The 25,659-nt window shown below is 42.2% G+C and overlaps 1 protein-coding gene across 1 annotated transcript in view; it reads left to right on the plus strand.

Annotated features, from left to right (window-relative positions):
* The window catches only part of LOC132908498 (unconventional myosin-IXb), a 92,692-nt gene that overhangs the window by 55,079 nt on the left and 11,954 nt on the right, over positions 1-25,659 (plus strand). Inside the window, exon 4 of the mRNA XM_060962525.1 lies at positions 23,823-24,179. Within this exon, the coding sequence (XP_060818508.1) occupies positions 23,823-24,179 (357 nt within the window). The remainder of the gene's footprint in view (positions 1-23,822; positions 24,180-25,659) is intronic.

Below are 25,659 nucleotides of genomic sequence, written 5' to 3' on the forward strand. Positions count from 1 at the left end.
GAAATTGCTATATGTGCTGGGATTTAAGGCTAAATCAGAGATTAGAGTTTTATGTCGGAAGACAGCGGCTTAACCTTTCGTGCTTCTCTGGCGTTACTTGTATTGTCCCCGTTGATAAAGACTGGAAAAGGGGCGAAGATTATTGTAGGAATAAATTTACAAACCTATAATCCGTGTCTTTTCGAAACAAAACCTTGGAAATGAAAAATCACGCGGAGATGTGGTATTTTAAAAGAATTGCTTAGAATTCTACTATATCAATAGTCAGAGGTTTAATCCTTTATAGTTCACCGACGTTTCTTGCATTGTTTTCACCGATAAAGGGTAGAAAAGAGGAAGAGGATACTGTAGAAATTTATAACCTTTTTCTTTGCGAAACAAAAGTGGAAATAAAAGGGATACCGAGCAATATGAGATTTAAAAAATTAATGCCTGCAATGGAATTATTGAATTTCAATTAGAAACCGATGGATTTATCGCGTGCAATTTTTTGCGGCCGTTCTCTCAGCCAATTTTCTCAGTAACCTCGCTTTTTTACGGACGATCGTGCGTTACCCGGTAATATGTAAAAAGCCCGAGGCAAACGAATAAGCAAATGAATGTTAAATATTTGAGATAGAACGATCGATCATGATGTTAATCGTTGGCGATAGGCAAATGACCGGCTTTTTTGCAGCAACGTACGAGCAGGTAATAGCTATCACTCGCTGCAGCTAATTATCGAGCGATTAAAATGCTTTACATGTACTTCGGTATTTTTTCTTTTCTTTTATCCTTTTTAATTTCTCACGTACGGACCGGAAAAGGGCAAAGTAATTTTCACATGCAATTTCGAAGTCATCGTTAACAGTGACGGATAAAAATAAAAATAAAACGTACACGGTGAAAATGAAAGATCACGGACAGAGTAATCGTCGTCGATTAAACTAATCGCTTTACACGTATTTCGTGGCCAAACGATAACGAGCAATCGCTGTCAGCCAAGCTGTCTAATCGAAGGCGTGACTAATTAACGTGTTTAGACACACGAGGAGACTTTGTCACCGTGATTATCTCTATATTTATCCGGGAGAGGGTCGCTAACGAGGCCGATGATCAAGAAATTCTTGCACGACTCGATGCAAATCGAAACTCGCTCTTTAACCAACGCGATTTCACGCCACGATTATTGTTGATTACGCGTTTCATCCGGCACGGTCGGTTACTTGCCGCGACTAATTATCTCTTTCGATTATATTAGCCCCAGTCCCGATTACGTCGGGGATATCCCAAGTATTGTTACGATCGTGTTATCGCCATGGAACGCGGACAATTTTCCCCTGGAAAATTCTCCACAGTATTCGTATCGCTGCACCACCGATCCCAGCAATTTTCGATTCAATTAGGTTAATACTCTACGGCTCTTTTATCGGAACGCTCGCCACATTCTACCTATTAATTTTCGCTCTGTTCATTGTCGAAATTCGCCGGGACAGGAATGAGGTTATCGTCCGGTGGAAACGGTGATATTATTCTTGTAATTCTCGTGGTAATTTAGGCCGCGTTGGCTTAGTATTCCACGAAAGCAATGCGGGGACATCATCTTCCATTGGATTCTATTAAAATACCCGCGACAGTCACATTCCAGCACTTCTAGCTGGTCGAGTAATTTCGAGAACGTACGGATGTTGGAAGGGAGAGTGGGTTTCGATCGTTGAAACATGATGAAAATGACACGATAGACCAACGGTGAAATTACGGTACTCGTCAATGTGAGCCGTGTAAATTATTATTGACCCAGAATCTCTCGCGCTTCTTCACTCGTAGAAAACATCAGCGCGAGGTGCTCGCGCCATCAGTCGGAATTATCTCTCGCAGCTATATAACTTTGATATATGCGCTCTGTGTACGTGTGCTCGACTCATTACGGTAAGTCACGACCGGCTTGACTCCCTTAATCGAAGGTTAAATCGTGCCGCATGGCTCGCCACGATGTCTATTTTATTAACGCGCGACCGTGAACGGTGTCCCAGGGCTATGAAGAAAAATTTACTTTTCAGTTCGACAGTTTTGATTCATCTCGTTTTATTGGTCCCCGATTATTGCCAATGGTTTACATCGTGAGTACGTTGAACAACATTTGAGGATTCTCGTGTGATTTATGATCCCTGTGATGAAATCTTTGGATTAGATTAGATCAGATTAGAATGCTTCTGAGTGATATCGGGTGCCCTGAGTTGAACTGTTTTTTCCATTAAGGTTCCCATTGATAGCAGGTCATCGTTTCATAATGTTTTTCACCGAAGCTCCAGTGCCAATAGAACTTTTCTACCAGAACACAGTTTACACACTCGAGCCTCAAGTTCGAGTCATAAAAGTTTCAAGGGTCTCGTCTGCACAACTTGTCGTACAACTTCGTACTTCAGTACGCAAACCGCAGAGTGTTCAGAATTCAGTTTGCTAAAAATTATTCATCTACCATCCACAATTAGTTTCGAACAAAATCTAATTAACATCAACCCAACATCTATATGTATATCTTCTGTACCAGCGTATCTTCCCGGACATTTCCTCCAAAAGAACTGCAGATCACTAGAAAAGAAATTTACCTCAAAACACTTCTCAGAGATCGGTAACGAACCGATGGAGTACGATAAGGCCCATTTTCGAGGATCGGTAAGAAGGTCTCTTCTTCGAAGTAAATCTTCGCGTTCCCTCGCTAGATCGTGCTGCAGGTACACGGGCCCCGCAGATTCACCCGTCGTTACCTACTTTATCGACGCGGAGTTAGCTGGAAGATGGTGTAGAATGGGCCAGCCGGGCCCCCTCGAAGGAATCGAGGCTCGATCTCAACGAAACCGGTTTTGCGCGGGGCGTGCACGGCAGATCTCTCGGTGGAGATTTGAATTTCACCGCAAAGAGCGGATCCTCTTCCTCTTTCTCGCCGCCTTCGCCTTTTTCCTCTCCGCTCGGCGAGGAGAAAAGGCTCGGGGCCTGGAATGAACGAAGGGTAGCCCAATGTTTCCTCGAGAGGTTCAGCCGTGTGTTTTCGCTCGCCGCCGCGTTTATACGCGCCTTCGAACGATTACACGCTCCTCCGGCGTGGATTTTTGACGGGTCCGCCTCGAAGACTCTATCTGACCAGAAGAATATTTTGTTCATTCCTTGTTATTCCTTTCACTGTGTTGTTCGACGAGTCACATCGAGTCAAGAGTGGAATCTATCGATGGATTTTGAGAACAGAGGGTTACGTATGTATATATGGAAGATGCTGGATGGAGAGTAGTGGATATTTGGTGTGATTCAAGCTCTCAGAGACAAGCTGCCCCGGGATTCTTTCGCTGGCCGAGTGTAAACGACACGCTCTTAAAATCTCACGCACGACAGGTGCTCCGGTGGCCACGCTGGGAGGGCCGACGCGTCCTCGAAATTCGGGCTCTCACACTTTTCGAGCATGCGCTCGTTAATCAGCCGTAAGGCCCTGCAAGTAACCTCCTTGCGGATGGTCCTTCATCGAGAACCTACTTAGTCTTTTAATGATGTACTTTCCAACAAACGATCAATCGAAGGTTCAATATAAAGCTTCTTGGAAATCTTGTCGTATATTAAGTATATATTGTATTTTTTTTACGTACGTATATTAGAGACGTTTATACAGTACCGTAGTGAAAGAGAGCAATTAGGATAACGAATTAGGTTAACATAGTTTGTAAATTTCACTTTTAGGATATTACTTGTTCCATTAACAAACATGCTATTGTCATATAGGAGAATTTATCAACACTGTAAATGGAAAAATGTCGTTAATGATATTAGTTCAATTATGCAAGAGGATCCTCTGATGATAGCTCTACTTCCAAGATACAAGCTGACGATTTTTTACTTTTGTATCGTTCTGTACTGTCTAAATCTGGCAAGTTCGTGGATGGAAATCGCCACTATCTGTAATCCGAAGGAGTTCCACGGATACCCTGGCACCCTCGACACGAAGACTCTGTGCCGAATCTCAGCGCGGCACAGCAACGAGCCGAGTTTAATCTCTGCATAATCGTGCTCTCGAGGAGGTCGGCCAGGTAGAGGGGAGGTAGAGCTGGGTCCGGTAGTGGTCGTCGGCCCCTGGTGAGAGACTCTACCTCTCTTCTTCTTTGCGGCGGCTTCCCCACGGTGTCTACTCTCGTGGAGGGTCGTAGGAGGCCCACGGAGTGGGACGCCGAGTGGTTGATCCTGTGGAAAGGGAGTCGAGGGGAAAAGGGGACCCGAGGCGGCTAAGACTAGAACTAGCGACGCGTTGTTGCCTCTCGAGCTGGCTAATCGCACGAATTTTCGAACGAAGCTTCAGTCGACAATGTTTATCATACTTCGCTGGTATTAGGATTCTCGTAACCTACCGGGATTTTTCAAACCATTGACCTAATTCTGATCACCACGTAAATGATTTTTATATCTGTAGATGTTTGTACATTTGTCAAAATCTAGCTTCTTCGATGATTCAAAAAACTACCATTCGATTCACTTCCAATTGCTATTACCATATTACTATCTCATTACTGTTATATTACAATCCCATACTAATTAAGCTTTAGTATTTTCAATAATTCAAAAGACTCGTTACGGTAATGGTAAAATCCTCGAAATTTCGAAAAATTTAAACCGCCACGTAACTTAGATCGTAAGCTCAGACCCGCAAATAGAGAAAAATGTTATTATTCCAAATGATTGGAAATACCTTTATAATATTTGAAAGATGGTGCGAAGTGGAGTAAACGCTTTATTGTTTACGGCATAGAGCGAGCGCCGGCCATGTTGGATTCCTCTCGCTGCTGTAGATCAAAATTATAAGGCGGAACATGCTTCGGGACGTCCGTTCAGGATCCTCACGAGATACCACGCTCGGCTATCCTCTCCTCCCTCTTCGTTCTCGTGTTTTTCGCGCTCTTCTCGATCTCTTGTGGTTCGCCTTGCCTCTGCCGACCCGTCAACGAAACGAGAGCGGCATCGATCCTGTTTCAGCTCGCATCCGGTGCCTCTGCTACGCGCCAGGCTGCTGAATATCGCGAGTTTCGAGAAACCATTCATTCGGCGGACGGGTCAGGTGACGAGTATCGCGTGTCACCGCGCCAAGTCGTAGTTACTTTGCCCGCGAACCATCGAACAAGAGGGTTACCGCGGCTTCGCTATACTTTTTGCCACATGGTTCGATATGTCGAAGCGATGAAAGGGTAACAGGTGCTTCAGGAACATCGTAATGCTCGCTATACACGAAATCATTGGTTTAATACGATATTTAATTGCAGCTGTTTCTGACAGAGAGCTTCTTGCGACTCTAAAAATATTTCTTCCAATTAATCTGTCTCTATTCGTTGAGTTTTCATATATAGAATCATCCGTTGCACAATTTTAAGGTAAATGGCGCTAAGAGGGAGTTGTTGGAAAGTGATTGTCGATATTTATTCTAATGACAGTAATTCATACTTCAAGGATACGTATGGATTTCTAGATTGATGCTGGGATATTGTGTAAGACTGTGACTGTATCTCAAGTTTTAGTAATATTTTTTGTTACACAATTTCAACGGTATGATACTTTTGGTTCTCATGGTAGTAAATAGGTAGGTGTTAAACCCAAGTATATGCGCTTGATACAATCATTCGTTGTTATTAATAAGTAATATATTTAGACTTTGTTATTCTGAAAGCGTTCTTATTATACTGAGAGGCAATCCGTAATTGTTTCAAGCAATTCACTTTGGAAGTGGCTCGACGTAAATGGTATCGTTTCTTGCCCCATTGTCTGCCGCTAAAAGGCAGTTATGAAACATTCGGAAAGTAGGATATTTTGTACTCGTCGAAAGGTTTTTACAGTCAGGTACCGTGCCGTAATGCCCCTTGCCCATTAAGTTAACCGCACTCACCGTCTCGAAGAAGCATAAATCACAAGAGCAAAGGCCTTCCCTGAGTAGATACGGGTAACGACCAATTAACAATGAGCCTCTGTTCGACTTGGGTAGCAATTATCTCCTAGACATCGATGAGTTTTCGTCGAAAACATACCACTCGATATCTACACGAGCGACGCAATTCAGAGAAACTACACGAAATCCGCTGTGGAAACGTTGATAACCAATGGCCGAGTGTCTCTTATGACGCAACTAACCACGAGGCAAAAAAAAACGAAACGTTCTAAACAGAACATTCAGCTTTTTTCCACTAATTAACGAAGGTATATATGTTCTTGTGTATTGGTTAATTGGCTACGATCAATTACACATTGACCAATTAGTGTTTCGAACGAGGCTGACTATAGCCGGCATAGAAGGAAAGGAATATTATTCGATTTTCGAAGCTTTCGAGAGAACTGAATCCCTGTGAAATTCATAGGGGAAATCGGTGTCGACCGGTGTACTAGGTTCGATATAGGAAACAAGTGTCCATCCGGTGTGCGCAATTCAAATCAGATCATGAAAGCCCGGATGATGAATTTCGAAGTGCAAGGCTGGTCTGTATCGTTCGTACCAGATGCTGTTTCCGCTATCGAACACGCGGTCTCGTCAAAAATATACCAAAAATCCGTGACTTGTTTCCACTCTGCAAAAACAGAGCTGAATCCCGGTTCTGCCGTTTCATGTCACTTTCATTTTAAAATCAACCAACGATACGAAACGAATTCATCGTAAAATGAATTCCTCGTTCTGTAATAACTAAGAGCAGTTTAAGAATCTCATATCCAACCCCATTATCGTCGTCTTCCGTTAAAAGAAAAAAAATAAGCAGAGAGGAAAGAATTCCATCAGCTGCATTCCAGCATCGTTCCACCAGTTCCTCTGGCGTATTTGTAAACAACAGTTCATCGAACGAGCGAGAAGCCGGCGCGGCGTCGTATTCGTTGCTCGAGCGAAATAGTTTCTCGCGAGCGGATCCGCGGCGAACCGAGGAGGTCGAGGGAGATGCCTACTCTTGAGTCTAGGGCCCCAGCCATTTTTCCATGCAGCATCCACGAGCAACGGTCCAGTCGGGGGATCAGTGCCCCCACCTCGACCGCCTGTTGCTCGACCAGACATCCTGGACCCCGGCACGCTCATGTGGTGCCTTCCACCTAACTGGCGTTCCGAGCGGCCAGGTGAGGCCGCTGCGAAGTTATCTTGAACACACCTTAGAAGAGATAGGGCCCAGCCACGGAGGTGGGTTCCAGGCAACAATGACGCCCAGTTGAACTCGGCGAGTCGCCACACTCTTCGTGCTCCTGCAAACGCGGCCCCGTGTCGTGTCACTCTGTTGTTTGTCGAAACTTGGATGATTACGAAACGCGAAGACAGGTGTATCGTACACGCTGAAGCTATCGAATCACCGCGTACCCGTACTCAGAGACGATCCTGGAAGAGACGCGCGTGCACGTAAAGAGAAAAGCGGTAGACTCCAGGAGAGAGGAAAAGGAATAACGACGCTTTTCGGTCAGCGAGTGTGTTTCTCGAAATTTCTCGTGGAAAACTTTCCCTTGATATACGCGTGCGTTTTCAGGTTCGACAGGAAATACACTTTGGTTACTCCGGTTACGTGGTTTTCAGTAAGGTTTCTCTAGTTCGTTCTTGTGATCTATATAGGTGAATTTTTCGTTTCGTGCGCGATATCCCGTGTCGACTGCAGTGAACAGTAATACCTGGAGGAGGTGCGATGTGATCTGCCCGGTTTTCAGTGTTTTCTTTTTTTTCTATTTTTTTTTTCTCTCGTGACAGCCGGGGAAAGAGGTGCGAGAAGACGGAAGGAAGATGTGCGAGTGCGGTGATGAGTGTGCCGAGGACACGATGAACAGGCAGCTGGTGAGATGTACGGATGATCTGTGAAATCCGATTCATCCCCATTCCGGATCGAAGCTGGTGGTACGAGGCGAAGGAAAAGTTAAAAAGGAAAAGGGGAAAAAGAATAAGCTGCGACAGAGTTAAAATCAGCCGAAGAAAATTCTGGCCGATAACGAGCCTCGACCGCCTGAGATGGCCACCCTGGGCCTCTCCAAGGTCTTCATACTGGACAAGTACTTCACGGAGCTGCAGAAGTTCTGGGAGACCGAGAAGAAATTGCAAGGTACGCCACTGGCTATCGCTCTTGATCGTCCTTTTCGCGTTGAGCGCGCCGAGTCTCGTTTTCATGGACGATTTAAATGCAGCAGGCACCAAGCAGCAATAAGTATCATCGTGGTTTTGTTTCCTTCTCCGCTTGCTGTTACGAATTTCGAATGGCAGGAACGACTGAAACGATCCAAAAGTCCGATTAAGCTACACAAAAGGGAATAGGCAGTACAATAAAGTTGCGTTTATTAAAAGCGTATTTTTAATGGCCCTTCACGTGGTTAGAATGGATTTTCTTTTTTCCGTGTTTCATTTCTGACTCTCTCGTGTCCTTTTTTTATGCCACCATCAAAGCCCCTTCCGCCTTTATTCTCCGCTCAACGTCATTCAACGTTAAAATCGTAGCCAAGTTACAAGTGGAAACCCTTTTTACGAGGGTTGGATATCGTATTTTCAAATTGACAGAGTTTTTAACGACCCAGCACAGGTGAAATAGGTAAGGGGCGCCCCACGACGAACACTACGCTCCTGTTCACCTGAAAACGAAGAGCCGCGCGGCTAGTCGTTGGAGAAGTTACCTGCGTTTTACAGTTAAAACAGACCTCGCGGTTTCTCCACGTTGATTGCCTCCGCTGCATACTTGCCACCGACCGGACAGGTTCCTTTACCAGGAAAACACGGAGGATTTTCCTATTACGAGGCTTCACGGCCCTGTCATTCATACCTTTGAATCCGTGTTTGCTTTATTAACTCGTTTGCTCGAGAATGGCCATTAGAAGATTCATTAGGGGTTCACCGAGGAAACGTGTTTTTTTCCACACGACTCGTACACCAAGTTTAAACACTTACAGTTTACTTTGAGGATCGTTTTAGACTTCCCTCTCAATAATGTTTTAATAATCTCGTTGCTCTTTTATTCCTACAGCTTGTGGTTACCTCTTGAATAGAGTTTGAATACAGGTACAGTTACATAGAAAACTTACGACGGTTCAAGCATAAAGACATAGCATGTTTTTCTGTAGGATACTCTATTATTCTAGAATTTATACTATGTGTGTAATTCGCGCCACGCAATTTCCTCGATGCGACAGAGATTAAAATTTCCGAGTATTACCTCACTTTGCCCGCTTATACGCTTTCTACGTTCCGCAGCATTTCGCGCCCCTTTTTTCCTCCGTTACTTTCCTTTTTCTTTCCACCTCCACGCTCGCCTGTTTATATATAACTGTATACGTTTCCAGGTTGGTCTCGTGTATTTCTGCAGTCCGCGCAGTTAACGAAATTTATTATCTCATCACGGTTTATTTCCCTTCCTCCTCGTGATAGCAATCGTAATTCTTACTTTATGCATTAATCCCCCTCGGGGGCATATTGTTTCCTCTCATAAACCACGCACTGAAACATTAAATGCTTTATCATCGTTTCACCCATCATTTCTTATGCTATCCGTTAAACGAGCAAGAGAAGAAAATAGTGGGAGGCGGAGGAGGAAGAAGAAGAGGAAGGAAGAAAAGGAGGAATAAGAGAAACGAGACTCTGTGAATCATCAACGGTGGACTCTTTCACCGTGTTCCTTGCACAACTTGCCCTCGTCACGAATTCTTTTCTCCTCTTTACCCGAAATACCCTCTGCTCGACTCTCTACTCTCGGCCCCCTTCGCTCTCACGCCCACGCATCTCCTGTCGTGCGTCTTGTTTACGTCCAGAAGGCGAAAAACCTTTTTTTCTGCATCGTGAGAACTCAAAGGCGCCAGACTCTGATACTGATTTCCGTTATTAGGTAACTTCGACCAGTGATTGGCCAATCGAGCCTCGCTGGGTTACCTTCGAACACGTGCACGGTACAGAACGATGAAATTTATGGCCGTTGCCGTAGACTGTGGCATTCACCGTTCGGCGATGCTGACGGCCTGAGATCGTGTCGCTGATTGTCATCGGCGCGTCCTTAATTTCCTCTAACGAGACTGCAGGTGTCTTCGATTTCTTTAGAACGGGTGATGAAATATTTTTTAATTTATATGTTTATAACTTACAATATTTATAACTTACAACTAGCTAAGAAGAATGATAGTTCGGTAGAGATAGTTGGAACGTTTAAGGATATTTGCAAGTACTCGGTGACAGAGGAAAGTATAGTGGAGGTGTTCGTGGAAGTGAGTAGCATCGACTAGGTTTTCAGAGGAGACTGATACGGTCACAGGGAATGGGCCGTCGATTGCACGATCGCAATTACGTGGATAAAAGCGTCTGGATCTTGAATAGAAGTGAGATAGAACGAGGACAGGAAACGGTCACGCGGCCTCCGGCTTCGTAATTATATTTCTTGCAGGAAAGCACGCATAATTGTCCTCGGGACGTGAGAGATCCCCAGAGATATCGTTACATTGTACCACGTTATTCAGGAATTATCTTGCGGAGTAATTAGTATCTAGTTTTTGTTGCGTCATTAAAAAGCCTGTCGATTCCTCGGTTTTTTTCCCCTCCACGATCATTAAATGTTGCTCGATCGCTTTTGAAGAACTTATCGTTTCAGATAACGACGATTCGAAACTTCTGTTTCTATCATAGGCACGATACATTTTTACGTATCTTTCAGAATACGTTAAGATGGTTGGAATTCTTTAAAGCCTTTTTCTACGAAATTTTTTGCTAGAACTGGTTCTAATGGCTAGCGTGGAACGTATTCCAAGGGCCTCTGGTTGAACCGCGTAGCCTTGAGGGTCGTTAACGATCGCTTTCGGCAACCGGTCGACCGCTCGCGTTCTCGTGACCTTAAGCCACGGATCCCTCCGGGCGAACGATGTTCTCCATATTGGTCCATCTTATCCTCCATTCGTTTTCTCTCCCCTCGAATCGATAGTAATATGAGAAAAATGTAACGAATGACAAAAAAGAAGTGAACGTTATATCCGTCGCAAAAACTCGACTGTACAGTTACCACAAAATAGATACCAAAAACCACCGTGTGCCCTATCAATCTCATTCCCATTGTATCAAAATCTATAGAAGCCGCTATCCCATACGACATTTCATAATATCACGATCTTCTATTTCAACTGGATCAAATTGCGAAGATGTCTAGGCATTAGACCTCTTGTACGTTTATTTTTTACTTTATTCGTACAAATTCCAAAATATACGATGATTAGGTCAAATAAATATAATGGAAGGTATTCGATTTACACTAAATGTTATCTAATGATCAGCAGAGTACGTACACGTTATTTTTCTTTGGCATTCCAAAATATCTAAAATACATAGGTAAATCTAAAAATAAAAAACGTTATCTTACTCCGAGCCTAATAAATTTCTTCTCAAAGAGGTTAACCAAACATTATCTACCTCTGAAGCAGTCCTACCAACCCAGAGAACCACTTGGAATCTCCACACTCGTTCATATCGAAAAACACAAGGTTCAGTGAGCAAGGGTCGATCTGTTTATGTTCAACGAAGGACATTATATTCGAAAGGAAGATTCTCCGTGTCCTGGTGGACTCCCTTGACCTATCTTCGAAAGTTGTCGGGACGAAGTTCATGGCGGAGGGGACTACTCCTGGCCTGGACTCCTGGCAATCCTCTCTCGCTCGGATTTATGCGGGGCAACGGCCTAAGCGAGTGTACATCCACTGCAACTGTCCAGTCTCCGCTGGCTGGTGTATACCACGTGCGCACACCGACGCGACCAGGTAAACACGAGCGCGCATTGTGCCTAGTATTATGCTAGCGATCAACTCGAGATTCGTTGAATGTCTCAGACGGATGTTTTCCAAATTCCAAGAAGTTTAGAAATTGCCAGATGTAATTAGAATAATTCAAAAAAGTTTGGGGCACAGAAATTAGTTTCTTAGACGAAAGGTTGGTTTGTGCTTGAATCAGAAAATACGAAGAGGGAGATATGTAGAAAGTTTGAAATCGATGTTACGATGTTTGCGAAAGTTTGCAAGTTATCAGGTATAATTAGAATTGAGATCTTGAAATATTTGATAGGGTTTTGGTAGAAATTGGCTTCTTGAGTTCATTCGATTTTCGAAACTTCCAAGTATATTGGATGTTTGAGAAAGTTTGAAAGTTATCAGCCGCAATCAGAATTGGACCTCGAAACACTAGAAACGATATTGGGGATCTATTTCCTAAGCGAAAGTTTGATCTCAGTGCCAGTCAAAAAATTCCAGAAAGAATATTCGATATGCAAAGTTCCGGCTCGTATTTATATTACCGCATTCGAGGGAACTCTGGAGATTTTGGAAGCCTGGGGAGCAGGTTTCCAGTCAAATCTCTGGTCTACGCGCGCATCGGGAGATCGTAGAAGTTGGTTTGCACAGATGAACATCTAGGATTTACGTGATCCTGAGTTATAGAAGTTGATTAGCGAGCATAAATAGCGGTACATTAAGGTCAATTTAGCCAGTGGATTTGGTCAAGATTGCACGAAGCGTATGCGCATAAATTGCCGAGCATTAGAGGAAGCTAGGTCACCATCTGGGCTACCTTCTAACTCTTTTTTGGAACCGTTCCCAGGATGTTAACGTTACGGCGAACGCGGGTTTAAACTGTGAATTTCAAATTGCTGCTGGAATAAAAGTAACGGCGAGTTTCAAATTCAAGACGGTGTCCCTGTTTTTATTCAATTTTAACTATGCTCAGGAGGCTGAAGCATACTCGAGGAACACACGATCGAACTACTTGAAAGCTCGCTAAGCGAGAGAATCGTGTGGCTATCGTTGATAGTCTGGCGAACCTGCACACGCGTACACGACCAATGATACCCGTGTGTTGGTGTATTTTTCTCCGTTCAGGTCGCTTTAAGTGGCGCTCATACCGAAAATTCAACGTCTTCGATGGAACTGAATAATTAACTCTTCGACACGTTTCGAAATTTATAAAGGGAAACTGGAGAGGTATCCTCTTAGATACAGGTCAACTGTAGAGAGGTTTTCAGAGGATTGCAGAAATGGAGCGCTTTTCCAAAAGCTCGAGACGATGATTAAGAATTCTGTAACGACTAATTATTTGGGTCAATTTATATAGAAACCTAACAACTCACAAAATGATACAAAATTAGTTAAGCACAATACGGATATTATAATTCCGTAGTTTTTATTTTGCAAAATATTACCAATCCATAGAACAACTTTTACATTGTATAATTATTAAAATTACCAAGCTATAGTTGCATTTTAGGCTTATAATTATTTTGCAGAAAATTTCCAAATCGCATAGTAATTATACTACATTATTAAATAAATCACCACAAAACATCGTAAACCAATAACAGGAAATAAAATATATTCGATAGAAGTAACGCTAACTTTAAAAATTAAAATATTCAAATTAAATTTACTCAATTTCATTTCATCGAGAGTTGGTGACTGTATAGTTTAAGCAATTTAATCGTCTGGGTTGCTATATATAAATAACCAGATTAAATTTTAATAAACGTCGATTCAATCGAATATACACGGTGGAAATCTGAGTACTCAATGTACCTGCTTACAAAGGGTGTTTTGTAATTTCTAATTTCTCATTTCGGTCAACACAGTAGGATCGTACGAATAATTCCAGGAATTAAATATTCCTTCCCTCCTTATAAATTCCTTCACGCCAAACCATTACATCTACCAACAACTACAATACCGAGAAAATCAATAAAATGTATGAAATCGTCGCGTGTCTTGCATTTTGTCCGATGTTTGTCGTGTTTTCCGGTTTGATAATGTTACACGTGCAAGGCTGTTACATTTATTGCTCGCAGTGATGACATGCGTCGCAGATATAAATTTTTAACGGTAGCCCGACGACAAGGTGAAATTAAGAAGTAATTAACGCGCGTCATATTTGTCCACTTTAATACTTTGATACGTCCACTGTGGCGTCATTTATTTCGTTCTCGCGTGAAAAAGAGACGTCTCGTTTCATGCACAGAGACGTCTCCTTTAACGTCATGGATCCCGGAAGAAATGGCGAAGGAAGCGAGCAACACGGTGGCACAATTAGGCTATTTTAGTGAAAAAATCCGGTTATTCCGGGTTCATAAAGTTGCCGGTTTATCCGCGAATTTCGTCGTAATTTCGCATTATACCGCAGGGAAACCCGCGCCACCGGACTTCATATAATTCCGTCGTTTCGCTTAAACGCTTTGGCGTGTCCAGCTTTCTTAAATCTTGTTTACTAGATTCTTCGTGCATAAGCGCGCGTTGCTTTTAATAATTCCGACCTTCCGCATCTGGTAAAGTAACTTGTTGCAAATGAAATATGCAATTTTAGACATCACTGTGTGCCTTTTGACTTTACTTTCGTTGTTCTTAAAATGCTTATTACACCGAAACTAACGATAACAGTCTTTTCTTTTATATATATATTACATTTTGTAGCAAATTCTTTTTTTTTGTTACGATCTCTTTTTTGAATACAAACTAAATTAACTTAACTTCGGGTACGATACATTGATAAAGTAAGACCAGATAATTAATAGCATTTGAAAGTACATTTCAGTTTTTAAGAAAATTACAGCCAACGCGTCGATAATAACGCAAGACCTAAATCGTTCGACTTGCACGTAGTATAATTGTAAATTATCATTAACAAATCAACCGAATCATTTTCAAATATTCAGTTTCAGTTGATATTCAGCCTCAAACTACGAAATCAAATGTTCGCACGGTCAGAGAATGACCGATCTCTCCTACGTGTGGAGGACCCTTAAGGGTAGAGAAACAGCCTGGATTAACCCGCATCTGATTAGACCCCGAGGTTGAGCCCGGTTTCTCTCGCATACACACAGAAACTCGTCCGTCTTTTTCTTCTCCTGGACTCCTTTGTGTATCGACGCTAGCCAGCGTCAAGAAGGAGTTTCGGTTTCACTCGAAAGGTCGTGAAAAAGGTAGCCATCGACGCGTATCCGTCGACTTTCTTCGGCTTCTCGGAAGGTACACACATTCCCATGGCTCGACGTCATCGTTTCGCGTGAGATAATGCACGAGCCCCACAAGTCTGTCTCATGCCCGCGGAAATTTGTGGCCTGTCGAGATCACGCTATCTTCTTCCATCTTACCCACGACAATTTTGTTTTCGATCGTCTTCCCGGATTCGTAGTCTCGTCTCCAGTTACCAGAATTGTAAGATATTTTTCGTTTGGCCTGATCCCTTCTCTCATGTTGTCCACTGTCCACGATGTTTTTTCGTGTTGAAGTAATTACTTCAAGAAAAACTCTACATCTTTTCTTTTGTATACCTGTGACCTGGAAACCGCTTTTACGAAGAGGATAGGATTTAGTGAAAGAAAAAAATTAAAAGGAAGGAGAGGTCTATATTATTGTGTCCTTGAATGTAAATGTCGTTTTGGGTTACAAGGTCTATAAACGAAAGAGCTATAAGTAGATTTCTATTGCTGTTTCTTGTAACCTTCAGCTAGAGCTACACACCAAGGTTAACTTTTTCACAACAATATACAATTTACAAATGTATGAACGTGCTTCATATTATATTCTATTGTATTGTAACACTGAAAGATCAGCATACACGTATTTCAATATATTTTTCTATTACAAATTCATCCACTCTATCTGTCAACCTTAACATTTCAAACTCGGAGTAAAAATATGCTGCTTAACTTTTAATGGACGCGTGTTCGTGAGCATGGTGAAAAATTTGAGATAATGGGATCGTTATGAAATGATCCGTCAGAATGAATCCATGAATATTTTCTCTTCAAAGAAAAAAAAAGCAAGGGAGATAGAAACTCGCTCAAGTGCAAAAAAAACCTTTTGCAGCTAATAAAAAGCTATAATTCTTCAAAGTTAATACTTGGAAGCTTTCAAAGAGACGCTATGCTCTTTTTACATCCTTTCGAACAAGAGTAAACCGCCGAATTACAGGGAACTTGAAGCGTACTGAAAGTTTCGCCCCGAAACCACCCGTTTCTCCGCTTACCAGCGTTTTCCGTGGCATCGTTTTTTCCCTGCAACCCCTTCTTGCCATCCTCCAATTAAAATTTTCGTTCTATTTGCCCCGGCTCGACCGGCGGCTAGAAATTTCGATTTCGCTTGGCGCGCGGCCGCCGTAAAACGCTTTTATCCCCTTTCCCGCTTCTCCAGTGTCTTTTTTTACTCGCTTTACCCTCGTCGTTAGTTCGGTCTTTCCACCGGTTGAAACTTCACTCGTGGCTCGATTACGTTTTTTTCCCGAGGTGGCTTTTCGACTCTTTTCGTTGTTACGCGTTAATCGAGTAGCAACCACGTGTAAAACCGATTACGTCCGATTTTAACCGTCTAAACTCTAAAACTACGACATTGTCGCGTTAAATCTGTTGGTCTAAGTCTACGAAATTGTTAAAAATTCGTCAAATTAGGAAACAATATAAGCGTTCGTGTATGAAAATATAAAAGCTTCGTTTTATGCAACGGAGAAAGAAGGAACGTGCTTCGATTTGATGATTGAATTATATCTGACTCGCGTTTGAAGGAATGAAGCGGTTTCTCCATGGAGGAATGCGAGGTATCCCGTTCAATCGATTCGTCTTCCCTCTTATCTGACCGGTCGCGTCGAACAGCTGTGTTTAAGATAGTCTTTGCTGTTTCCATTCTCTTTTTCTTCGCACTTTTCGTTTCTTCGCCCTTCGTTCTGAATTTCTCGAATCCTCGTCTTACTAAGATTTCTTGATTACTCGGGTTGAAACAGATTACGTCTTCTTGATATTATCGAATATCGAAGCATTTTAACCTACTATCGTATAACGTATAACTATACGGAGCATGATACTGCCGTACACTTTGAATTTTACTTCGTAGTTTGGAAGCTTTAATTCTAAGCTCTAATCGATCTTTATCATAAGCGATGCATTCACTTATGAAAAATAATATTAGCCAAATTTTCACACACTTCTTTCATAATTTATTCTATTTCCTGACGAATGTAATCTTCAAATAATCCCGGAGAAAAAAATTAAAGTTTACAAATCACCAAGTTTTCCTTGTATATCCTCTATAGATCATTTTATAATAATTAAATTTATAACTAATTTTTATCATCCGAATTTCACAGTTGACAAATCATTTGTCAATCAATAGCGACGCTACGTGTACGATACTACGTATCTCATATTTCTTCATATTTTTCATCCCCTAAATTTTTATTTACAAAGAATACTACGAATGTACGTATCTCACGTGGCAAGGCGCGCATAAGAAGATCGATTCCATGGCGCGAATGTAGTTTGAATTTAAATAAGTCACGATAAACGAGTGGTTGGTCCCGATCATATACATAACGTGTCCCTAGTCGCGGATAAAAGACGGCACCGCGCGTTCTTTCCCTTCGTTTCGCTCCGCTGTTCTTCATCGTTGGTAGATGACTCGTCGTCGTGCGGTGAGTTAACGCGAAGAGGGTGTAGACGGCCGTGAGAAGAAGAAGACGAAAAAGAACCTGTTTTCTCCGAACGAGCATTCAGCCCCGAAGGTACCTGTTCGCTTTAATTCTGCCGCAGTAGGACCTGCTTCTCGTCCGGTGTATACCTGCCAGGCCCTTTTCGTTTGTCTCTTCTCTCTTTCATATACAACCCACGTCTTCCAATGGAAAGGCGTCCCCGACGTTTAGAACGATCCGTGGAAAGTGGCGAGGATAATTAATCATCGATACGATGCATCCTCGTTGATTCGACCTGTCTCTTGCGTGCCTTTTGTTCGACGCTTTGACTCTGGGAAAAGTTGCATTAGGTATGGTTATTCGAATGATCGTATAAAAAGTGTTAGATGGTTACGGGATATTGTTTATTATAGAAGAATTGTTTTATTAGCTTTTCGGTCCGCTACGGAAACATATAAAAGATTGTGCGTCGATAAAATAGTTCATAGTGTTAAGAGCTAGTTTATCGAATTTCCATCATTCTCTTGTCGAATCGTCCGTTCTGTTTCCTGTCTGACTTTTATTACACGTTTCGATCGAGGAAACAGTTGCATTAACCCATGGCTGCTGGATGTTGCAGGAAGTGTTGGATGTTCATAGAATCTCGTTTACAGAAGTATTATTTTATTTGGCTGTAGCTCTGCTACAAAAATATAAAACATCGTGCGCCGATAAAGTATTTGATAGTGTTAAAAGCCAGCTCATCCAAGTACTATCGTTTTCTCGTCGAATTGACCGGTGTTTTCGAGAGCGGTATTCCGGGAATTCGCGTAAATTTTTCACGAAAGCTCGGGACCCGATCGGCTGGCCAATCGGCTGCCGTCTAAAAGGGATTAATTTTGTGTGGCATCTCGATCGGTCATCGACGAATTTCCGCCGATTGGTATCATGTTATCTCTGTCAAGTATCGAGTCGAATGTAAAAAAATGCACTTTTTTTTCCATCCAAGCTTTTGCGCCGTTTTAAAATACATTTTGGCCGAGAGCGTACACACAATGCACCCTACGGGAATCAAGATCGTTCTAGTATCGCTTTCGATCGACGAAAGCGACTGAAAGTGCTCCCTGTGCAGTCGAGTTTCATGGATCGCGACGCATTTAGCTCGCAAAACGGCCCACTAAACTTTTACCTCATTGTGATATACGATCCATGTCCCGCCATCCTCCAAACTATTCTTCACCTTCTCTGTTCATGCTGTTAGAACTTCTCTCTACCCCCACTCCACTCGACGACGCGTCTTTTTGGTCTTCCGACTACTTCCTGTTCTCTTCTCCACTCAACTTCTCTTTTCACTCTTGTTTGTCTTTGGTTATCTCCTTTTCTCCGCGTTAGTTACCCTTCTTTTACTCGTTCCTTCCCCCTTTCTCCTTAGCTTTCCTCTCGTTCTCTCAATTTCTTTGATATTTACTCTTTCTCTTTGCCGCTACTTTTCGCTTCTCTGACTTTTTTCTAATTTCTTCCTCACTTTGATTCCATCTGCTTTTTAGTAGATCTATATTTTTCTTTGATCCTCGTGTTCTTTGTTCTTCTCTTGCTTTGGCTCGATTTCTTTCATCTGTATTTCCCGCTCTTTACCCTCTTTCCAGCTATTTTCCTTCTCTTCGCTGTTTCAGCCGCAGTTCATTTTTTACTCCATCCGTCTCGTTAGCTTCTCCGGACCTCCTCGGATTTTTTTTGGATCTTTGTCTTTTTGATCTCCTCCTTTGAATCACGGACTTTCTGGTCTGCCATAATTCGTTTATGGAGACAGTTTCTCTCTTTGATCCAACGTCTGTTGTTTCGCTTTATGCGACCGGTTTCGTTGGCGCCTGTGACAACCAACTTCCGGATACGAGATTAGTTGCGTAACAGGCTCGCAGACTTGGAAATAAGTTATTTAACGACGACTCGCGGATCGGTACGCGCGTTGCATTATTTACACGGAGGTCTCGCGTCTCCGATTCTCAGACATGCGATAGTATCGGTATTCGATGACAGTGTCTGCTCGATAATCGGCATTTCCAGACACGAAGAACGCTGTAGCCACTAGCAGTTCTAGCTCGAATAAATTGTCAACTTTTTTCATATACTAGATTCCGGATAAAAATAACAACGCATATATTGACACCTTTATGCCAGAACCATAAATATTCAAATTTCCACCTTCTCTTTTTTCTTCATGACTCTATAATATTACAAGAATGTATTTTAGTAAAAATAAGATTTTTCAGGATTTGTAGTACACATAAAAATAGCAGGTAGAGATTAATGTAGAAATACGTGTATTTTCCATTCGTAAGTTTGATAAAAGACGTTCTTTAACGGCCATCAAAAAGCTTCGCGGCTAAACGGAGAAAAAAGAGGGTCGAACGAGTCTCGACCTGCGTAGCAAGTAAAGATGAATGAAAATGGCCAAACCCCTGAATCCTCTGAATGAGTCAGCGGCCGGAGTGAACGAAAAGCCAAGTGTACGAGCACTATGGTGGTGATTTTCGCGTGGCCGCTCGTAAATCCTAGTTTCTCGTGTGCCATAGTTCGAAAGGGGGTGATTACTTCCTCGAAGCTGGTGACTCGTCGAAAGTCACACTTTCTTGGCCTGACGTTCGACGCGTCGCTTTATTCCCGCTGGAAACCAAGAACTTTTTCTCTCGCATAATGTTTCTCGCAGAGACATAGAAAAAAAGAAAAAAAAAAAAGAAAAAAGAGGAAAACAAAATGACAAGAAAGAAAATAGAGAGAGAGAGAGAGAGAAAAAAAGAAGAAATGGTCGGTTGTTCCTTCCAGCCTCTTTAGGCGGCGTCGTTGCGAGTTTCGCGAAAAGAGAGAATGGCACCTCGTGGTTTTACTTCTTTTTCCTACTTTTCCAAGAGAGACGAGCAACGTTGTGTCTGTCTGGTACGCTTGCTTTCTGTCTTCTCTGCTTCCTTTCTCGCGGGATTGCTTCCTCTTCTCGTGAATAACTCGCGAGGATCTCGGTATTCCCGGCGCGAACGCGACTCTGTTTGCAGACAGCCGTCCACTGGGTACCGTTAATCTAAGACACAATAGCGGAGATGTTGAAGCGAGACCTCGAGACCGAGAATCTGTCACGAGCGTGCAATCAGGTCCGTTGACAGGTGTGTCGGTTCTCTATGACCTTCTGACGTTCGATCGACAGCTGTCTTTTACAGAACGCATCAAAGGCTGATGAAATAAAGAAATATCCACTCCTCTTACTCTTTTCCTGCCAGCTGATCGGTAGCGTGTCGAGTGAGCGTTGGTCGAAGACCTAATTTCAGCTGGACTTTGTATTCGATTTTGAAGTTGTATAACGAAATCTTTCTCACATAATATTTTCTAATATGGCAAGATGTGGCAGATTTCACATTATTAAAATTATGTTTTTTCAATCATCCAAGCTTTATTTTTACTTATTTTCGCGATTGCAGTGTACATGTACAATTTTCTAATATAATACGAATAGAATTATGTATAAGTATAGTATTGGTGGATTAATTGCTATCAAGTCATATGCGTTCTTAGTCGTTTCGTGTATATTCAGAGGATCTTTATTTTTTTACTTTTTTATACTAATCACGAAAACGTTACACGAGCCAAACGATCGTTGGCCGAGGTATAAACCGGATAAAAAAGTCAGCCTAGCAGGTTGGCTGTAATAATTACATAGATGAGAGAACAGGTGTTCTTTGAAGTGTATTTTTCACTTTAATACACCAAAGGAAAAAAGTAAGGCAGCTGTCAGCAAACTTCCTCTTGCAATTATCCCCTAATCTCCCCATAGTTCTATTTCTCTAAGGAATTAAATTCTTAAGGTGCCAGGCATTTGTCGTTAGACACTTTCGAGCTCACTTCGAGCAGACATAAGCTCGATTATACTTCAGGCGGTTCTTTACAACGAAGGAACAGGCTGTTATCTGAATTTTCCATCGACTTTCGGCAGAGATTAGACGGCGTTTCTCCGCGGGACGGGATATACTGGTTTCTAATCGGTACATTTAGAAAACGAACACGTTCGCTCGCTATGACAAATCGACAACGTATCTGTGTGCTGCGTAAACTACGGAACCAGGCGCTCGTGTCCCATATTCGTGAAACCAGTCGAACTGGTATCCGTTGAAAAGAGCCTTTTAGTGTTCCACGTTGGCGATTCCTCGATTTTCTGTAACGCGAATACCGCGATAACGAGTCTGATCGATGAGTTCGGAGAATCGGGTGATTAGAATTAGCTGGTAGTTTGTCTCTCAGACGTTCCAGCCATTAGGGACAGCTTAAGCTATAGATAAGGAGAAGAAGAGTTGTTTGTAATTCAAATTTGTCTTGTTCTAGGAAATTTACGAGCTATTTATAATTTTAAATCATAAGAATTCGGTTTCTTAATTAATGCTTGTTTGGCCAATGTGTAATTTTATATCTATTTCGAAAATTTTCCAAATTCTTATTTATTGGACATTTTTACGTCGTTAAGATAGAAATTTGTCTAAGAAATTTTTAACGTTTCAGCTTCAAAGTTACTCAATTTATTTGTTGCTACTTTAGTAGAAGAATCTTTCATTATTTGAACATTCAACGATCGACTATGAATAATTTTTGTTAAACGGAGTCCTTCGCTTATGGTATGCATATCTGAATAACACGAATAACTGGTTTTATCATAATATTGTCTACTAGTTTCATACGACGGGGAAAATCAATAGAGATTTATCAACGAAGATCATTAATTGGTAAAAAAGGAGAAACCAAAAATCCTACTCCTTTGAATCACTTCATCCTAATGAAAGGGGGAAAACACTGTAGATGGTCTCCCATTCATTCTTCCACGAGGAATCAGCCAACCCATCGTTCCACGCATATCGATCCATACTGTACATTAACGAGCTCGCAGAATATTATCATGTGGCGCTATTATGAAGCTAAATGAATAATTCCATGGAGCACGATCAATGGCTAATGACACGGGAACGAGTGGCGAGGAATTTTTCAGGATCGACCCGATTACGTGACGCATACAATTTTCACGTGAAATATTCACGTGGACACACTGGGTAGCGTGTTCGCGCGCTAAGTACATTTTCCATAGGGCTGGGCTATTAACGAAACGGGCTCGTTCGTTGCACCTTTAGCGGCCGGCTAAATTGCCTATAATGTGGACACGGTGGAAAATTCAAGCGGAAACGCGGGGCGAAAAGTAGAGGCCAGGTCCTCTCTCGGCCATTTCACGTATAGAAATAATTCATTTAGAAAACGAGGCTCGGCCTCGAATTTGCGAGCCGCTGTTTGCTATGGCGCTCGCGAAACGCGCAATAACCCTTTTATCGGCGCCAGAGAGAGCGCACCCTCGTTTGCCAACCACCCAGCGCGCATAACAAACATCCCCGACTCCCAACGATTTTTGCCAGCCTATCGACGAGCTTTTCGATTGGGTAAATGTTCTTTGGACCCTTGAAAATTTGGTTCTCGCAGGTGATTTGCCGCCCCTATGAATTTTGATTTCGACTGTTTTCGTTCCGGTGAATATATTAACTCTTTCGTATTTGCGGATGTTGTATGAAATAACGTTCGTGCGTATCTTCATGGGTTTAGATAAAAATTAACGATACAACGTGGTTGGTTATTCTATGCTTTGGCCTTATTCTAGTTTCAATAAATAGAAAGATTTAAATGTTTCACGAAGCTTCGAAATTGAAATGAAATTTGATTGATTTTAAAAACCGAATAATTATGACATATACTGGTCGAATAATCTTCTTTTCATATCTGAGAATGTCATTTATAATAAACTCTTTTATCGACATCGATATTAAACAGAAAAAGTACAATTGGGATATCCGATTAAAAATGTAACAATACTTATCAATTAATATTCCTATTCAATCGTTCTTATCGTTTCTACCGAATCGTTTTATTAATCATTCTCCTAATAATCAAGATTATTCCATATAGTGCAGACAACATTTCACAGCGTTTTTTTCTAAGAAACTTCTATTGATTCCGAAACTTCCAAAATCGAAATTACAAAAGATGCACAGATCTAACGTAATCCGTTCTGTTGCAGATGTCTCGTCGTCGAATAATCTTGTTTTCATATCTGAGCATGTTATAATAAACTCACTTATCGACATTGGTATTAAACAGAAGTAAATTACATTGGAACATCCGATTAAAAATGTAACAATTCTTATCAATTAACATTTCCATCCAATCGTTCATATTGTTTTTATCGAATCGTTTTATCAGTAATCCTCTTAACAATCAAAATTCTTCCGTATAGTGCAGACAAAATTTCCTCTAAAACACTTGCCAGAGAGTTTTTCTAACAAACTTCCATCGATTTCGAAATTTCCAAAATCGAAATTACAAAAGATGCACCTTCTAATACTTAGATCTAACGTAATCCGTTCTGTTGCAGATGCCTCGTCGTCGAACGAAGCGGTGCATCTCCAGCAACGTCTGAGGAGCTTGAGCACGGAACTGGTGACCCTGAGGAACCGGCTGCACGTGAACCAGCCGCCGAACAATTCAGGGCCGAACAGTGGCGCATCGGCGCCCCTGTCAAAGAGCCCGGAAAAAGGCGGCGTTCCGTCGTCCCCGGCGCCCGCCGTTCCACCGAGGACCACGCTACCGCTTTCCGGCACACTGCCCCACGGCCTCGGTCATCCTTCGGGGCACACGCTGACGGCGTCCGCGATCGTCCATCCGCACGTCAATCACGCCGGCGCGAACACGCTCAGCCACAACTCGACCGCGGCTAATAATTTAATATCCGGTCAGTATGCTGCGGTGCACGCTGTGCACGCGTCCTGGCGAATCTCGATGGATGGTCGATGCAGAATGCTGCATTACTACCGTACTGGGGATTCGCTAGGAAACGCGTGCAACTGGGCGATTCTGGTTTACAGAGAACAGGTTGAATCTGGTGATGTTGATATTGGATGTGAATGTGCGTGTTTTTGCAAGTTTTAAAATTATATTTGGCAATCGTAGTACAAGACGGATATTGGACTTGGTTCAGGATTTTTACATAGTTTTATGACACTTTAAAATGGTAATGAGCATGGAATTTTTCAGAATTTAAGATCAGTTTGGAGATTATAATATCGTAGAGAAGCCGAGGAATATTATTATTAGGAGATATACGATGACGGCACAGATGAGAAATTTTTGACAGGATTTGAGACGAGTTAAAAATTTGTGGTTTAGGAAAAATATTGAAAAATAGGAAATATCGCAGCTTTTAGATTCTAGTATAAGGATAAGTGTGAATGTTATATCACAGTAGTATCGACAGGTAATTTTATTACTTTCGAGCCAGATTCTCGTTTCAATCCGATGTCTTTATTAGCGAGTTGATTAAACGGCAAAAACTACGGTTCATCTATATTTTTATCCATCGAGCGTTCGTTACATTATCTAGTGTTCCATCGTGATCATTCGATCTACGATGAAATTTACGTAACTCCGTCGAATAAGGCTATAATCAAGCGACGAGTTCCGGCGATTATTGCGAATTAAAACGGATCATGCTATATATGTAAATTGTAACTGTCCACAGTGGATCGTTCATGTGGACATCCATCGAGTTCGTTCCGAGCTCGTTAATATTTAAACGGCGCGTAATATCGTCATTACGTTAATTCGCGATACGTTAGAGCGCAGGCGAGTGCAGCCTTTTCACCCCCTGGATTGGCGAAGGTTGGATGATATTTTAAATAACCAGAGTTTGAAGCTTTGCCCGCGAAATCATCGGAACAGTAAACGCGTCTGTTTACAGAGCTGCCATTTCCCCAACGATTCGTCGAACGTTTTATGATTTATTTACCATTCCTCTGGTCCCTGGATTTTGGTCCAGGTTGCGTCTACTGTTTTTTAAATCTCTACCCCACCCCTTTTTCCCACTCTTTTTTTTTATCCGTTTCGGATTGATGGACAAAAACAAAAATATAAAAAAATATCACAGCGCGAAAGGATGCGATTTATTTGGACGCGACCCCTTCTCGCACGATTTCCAGCTGAGAAGAATAAAAATGTTTGCGCGTCGACTAAAGCAGTTCACGTGGCTCGCTATGCTGCATCTGATCTCGGATCCCTTCCGGTTAATCGAGCCCCGCCTGGCGAAATTGCACGCGGGTACAGTTAGCCGCGATTCGTTTGAACACGCTTCGAACGCTCCTCGGTCGCTGCCATTCAGTCCTATCATTCTCGTATTTTCTCCAAGGAAGAACTCTGGAAAATGTTCGGTAACGCGT

This window comes from Bombus pascuorum, chromosome 7 (assembly GCF_905332965.1).
Source record: "Bombus pascuorum chromosome 7, iyBomPasc1.1, whole genome shotgun sequence".
Classification (NCBI taxonomy): domain Eukaryota; kingdom Metazoa; phylum Arthropoda; class Insecta; order Hymenoptera; family Apidae; genus Bombus; species Bombus pascuorum.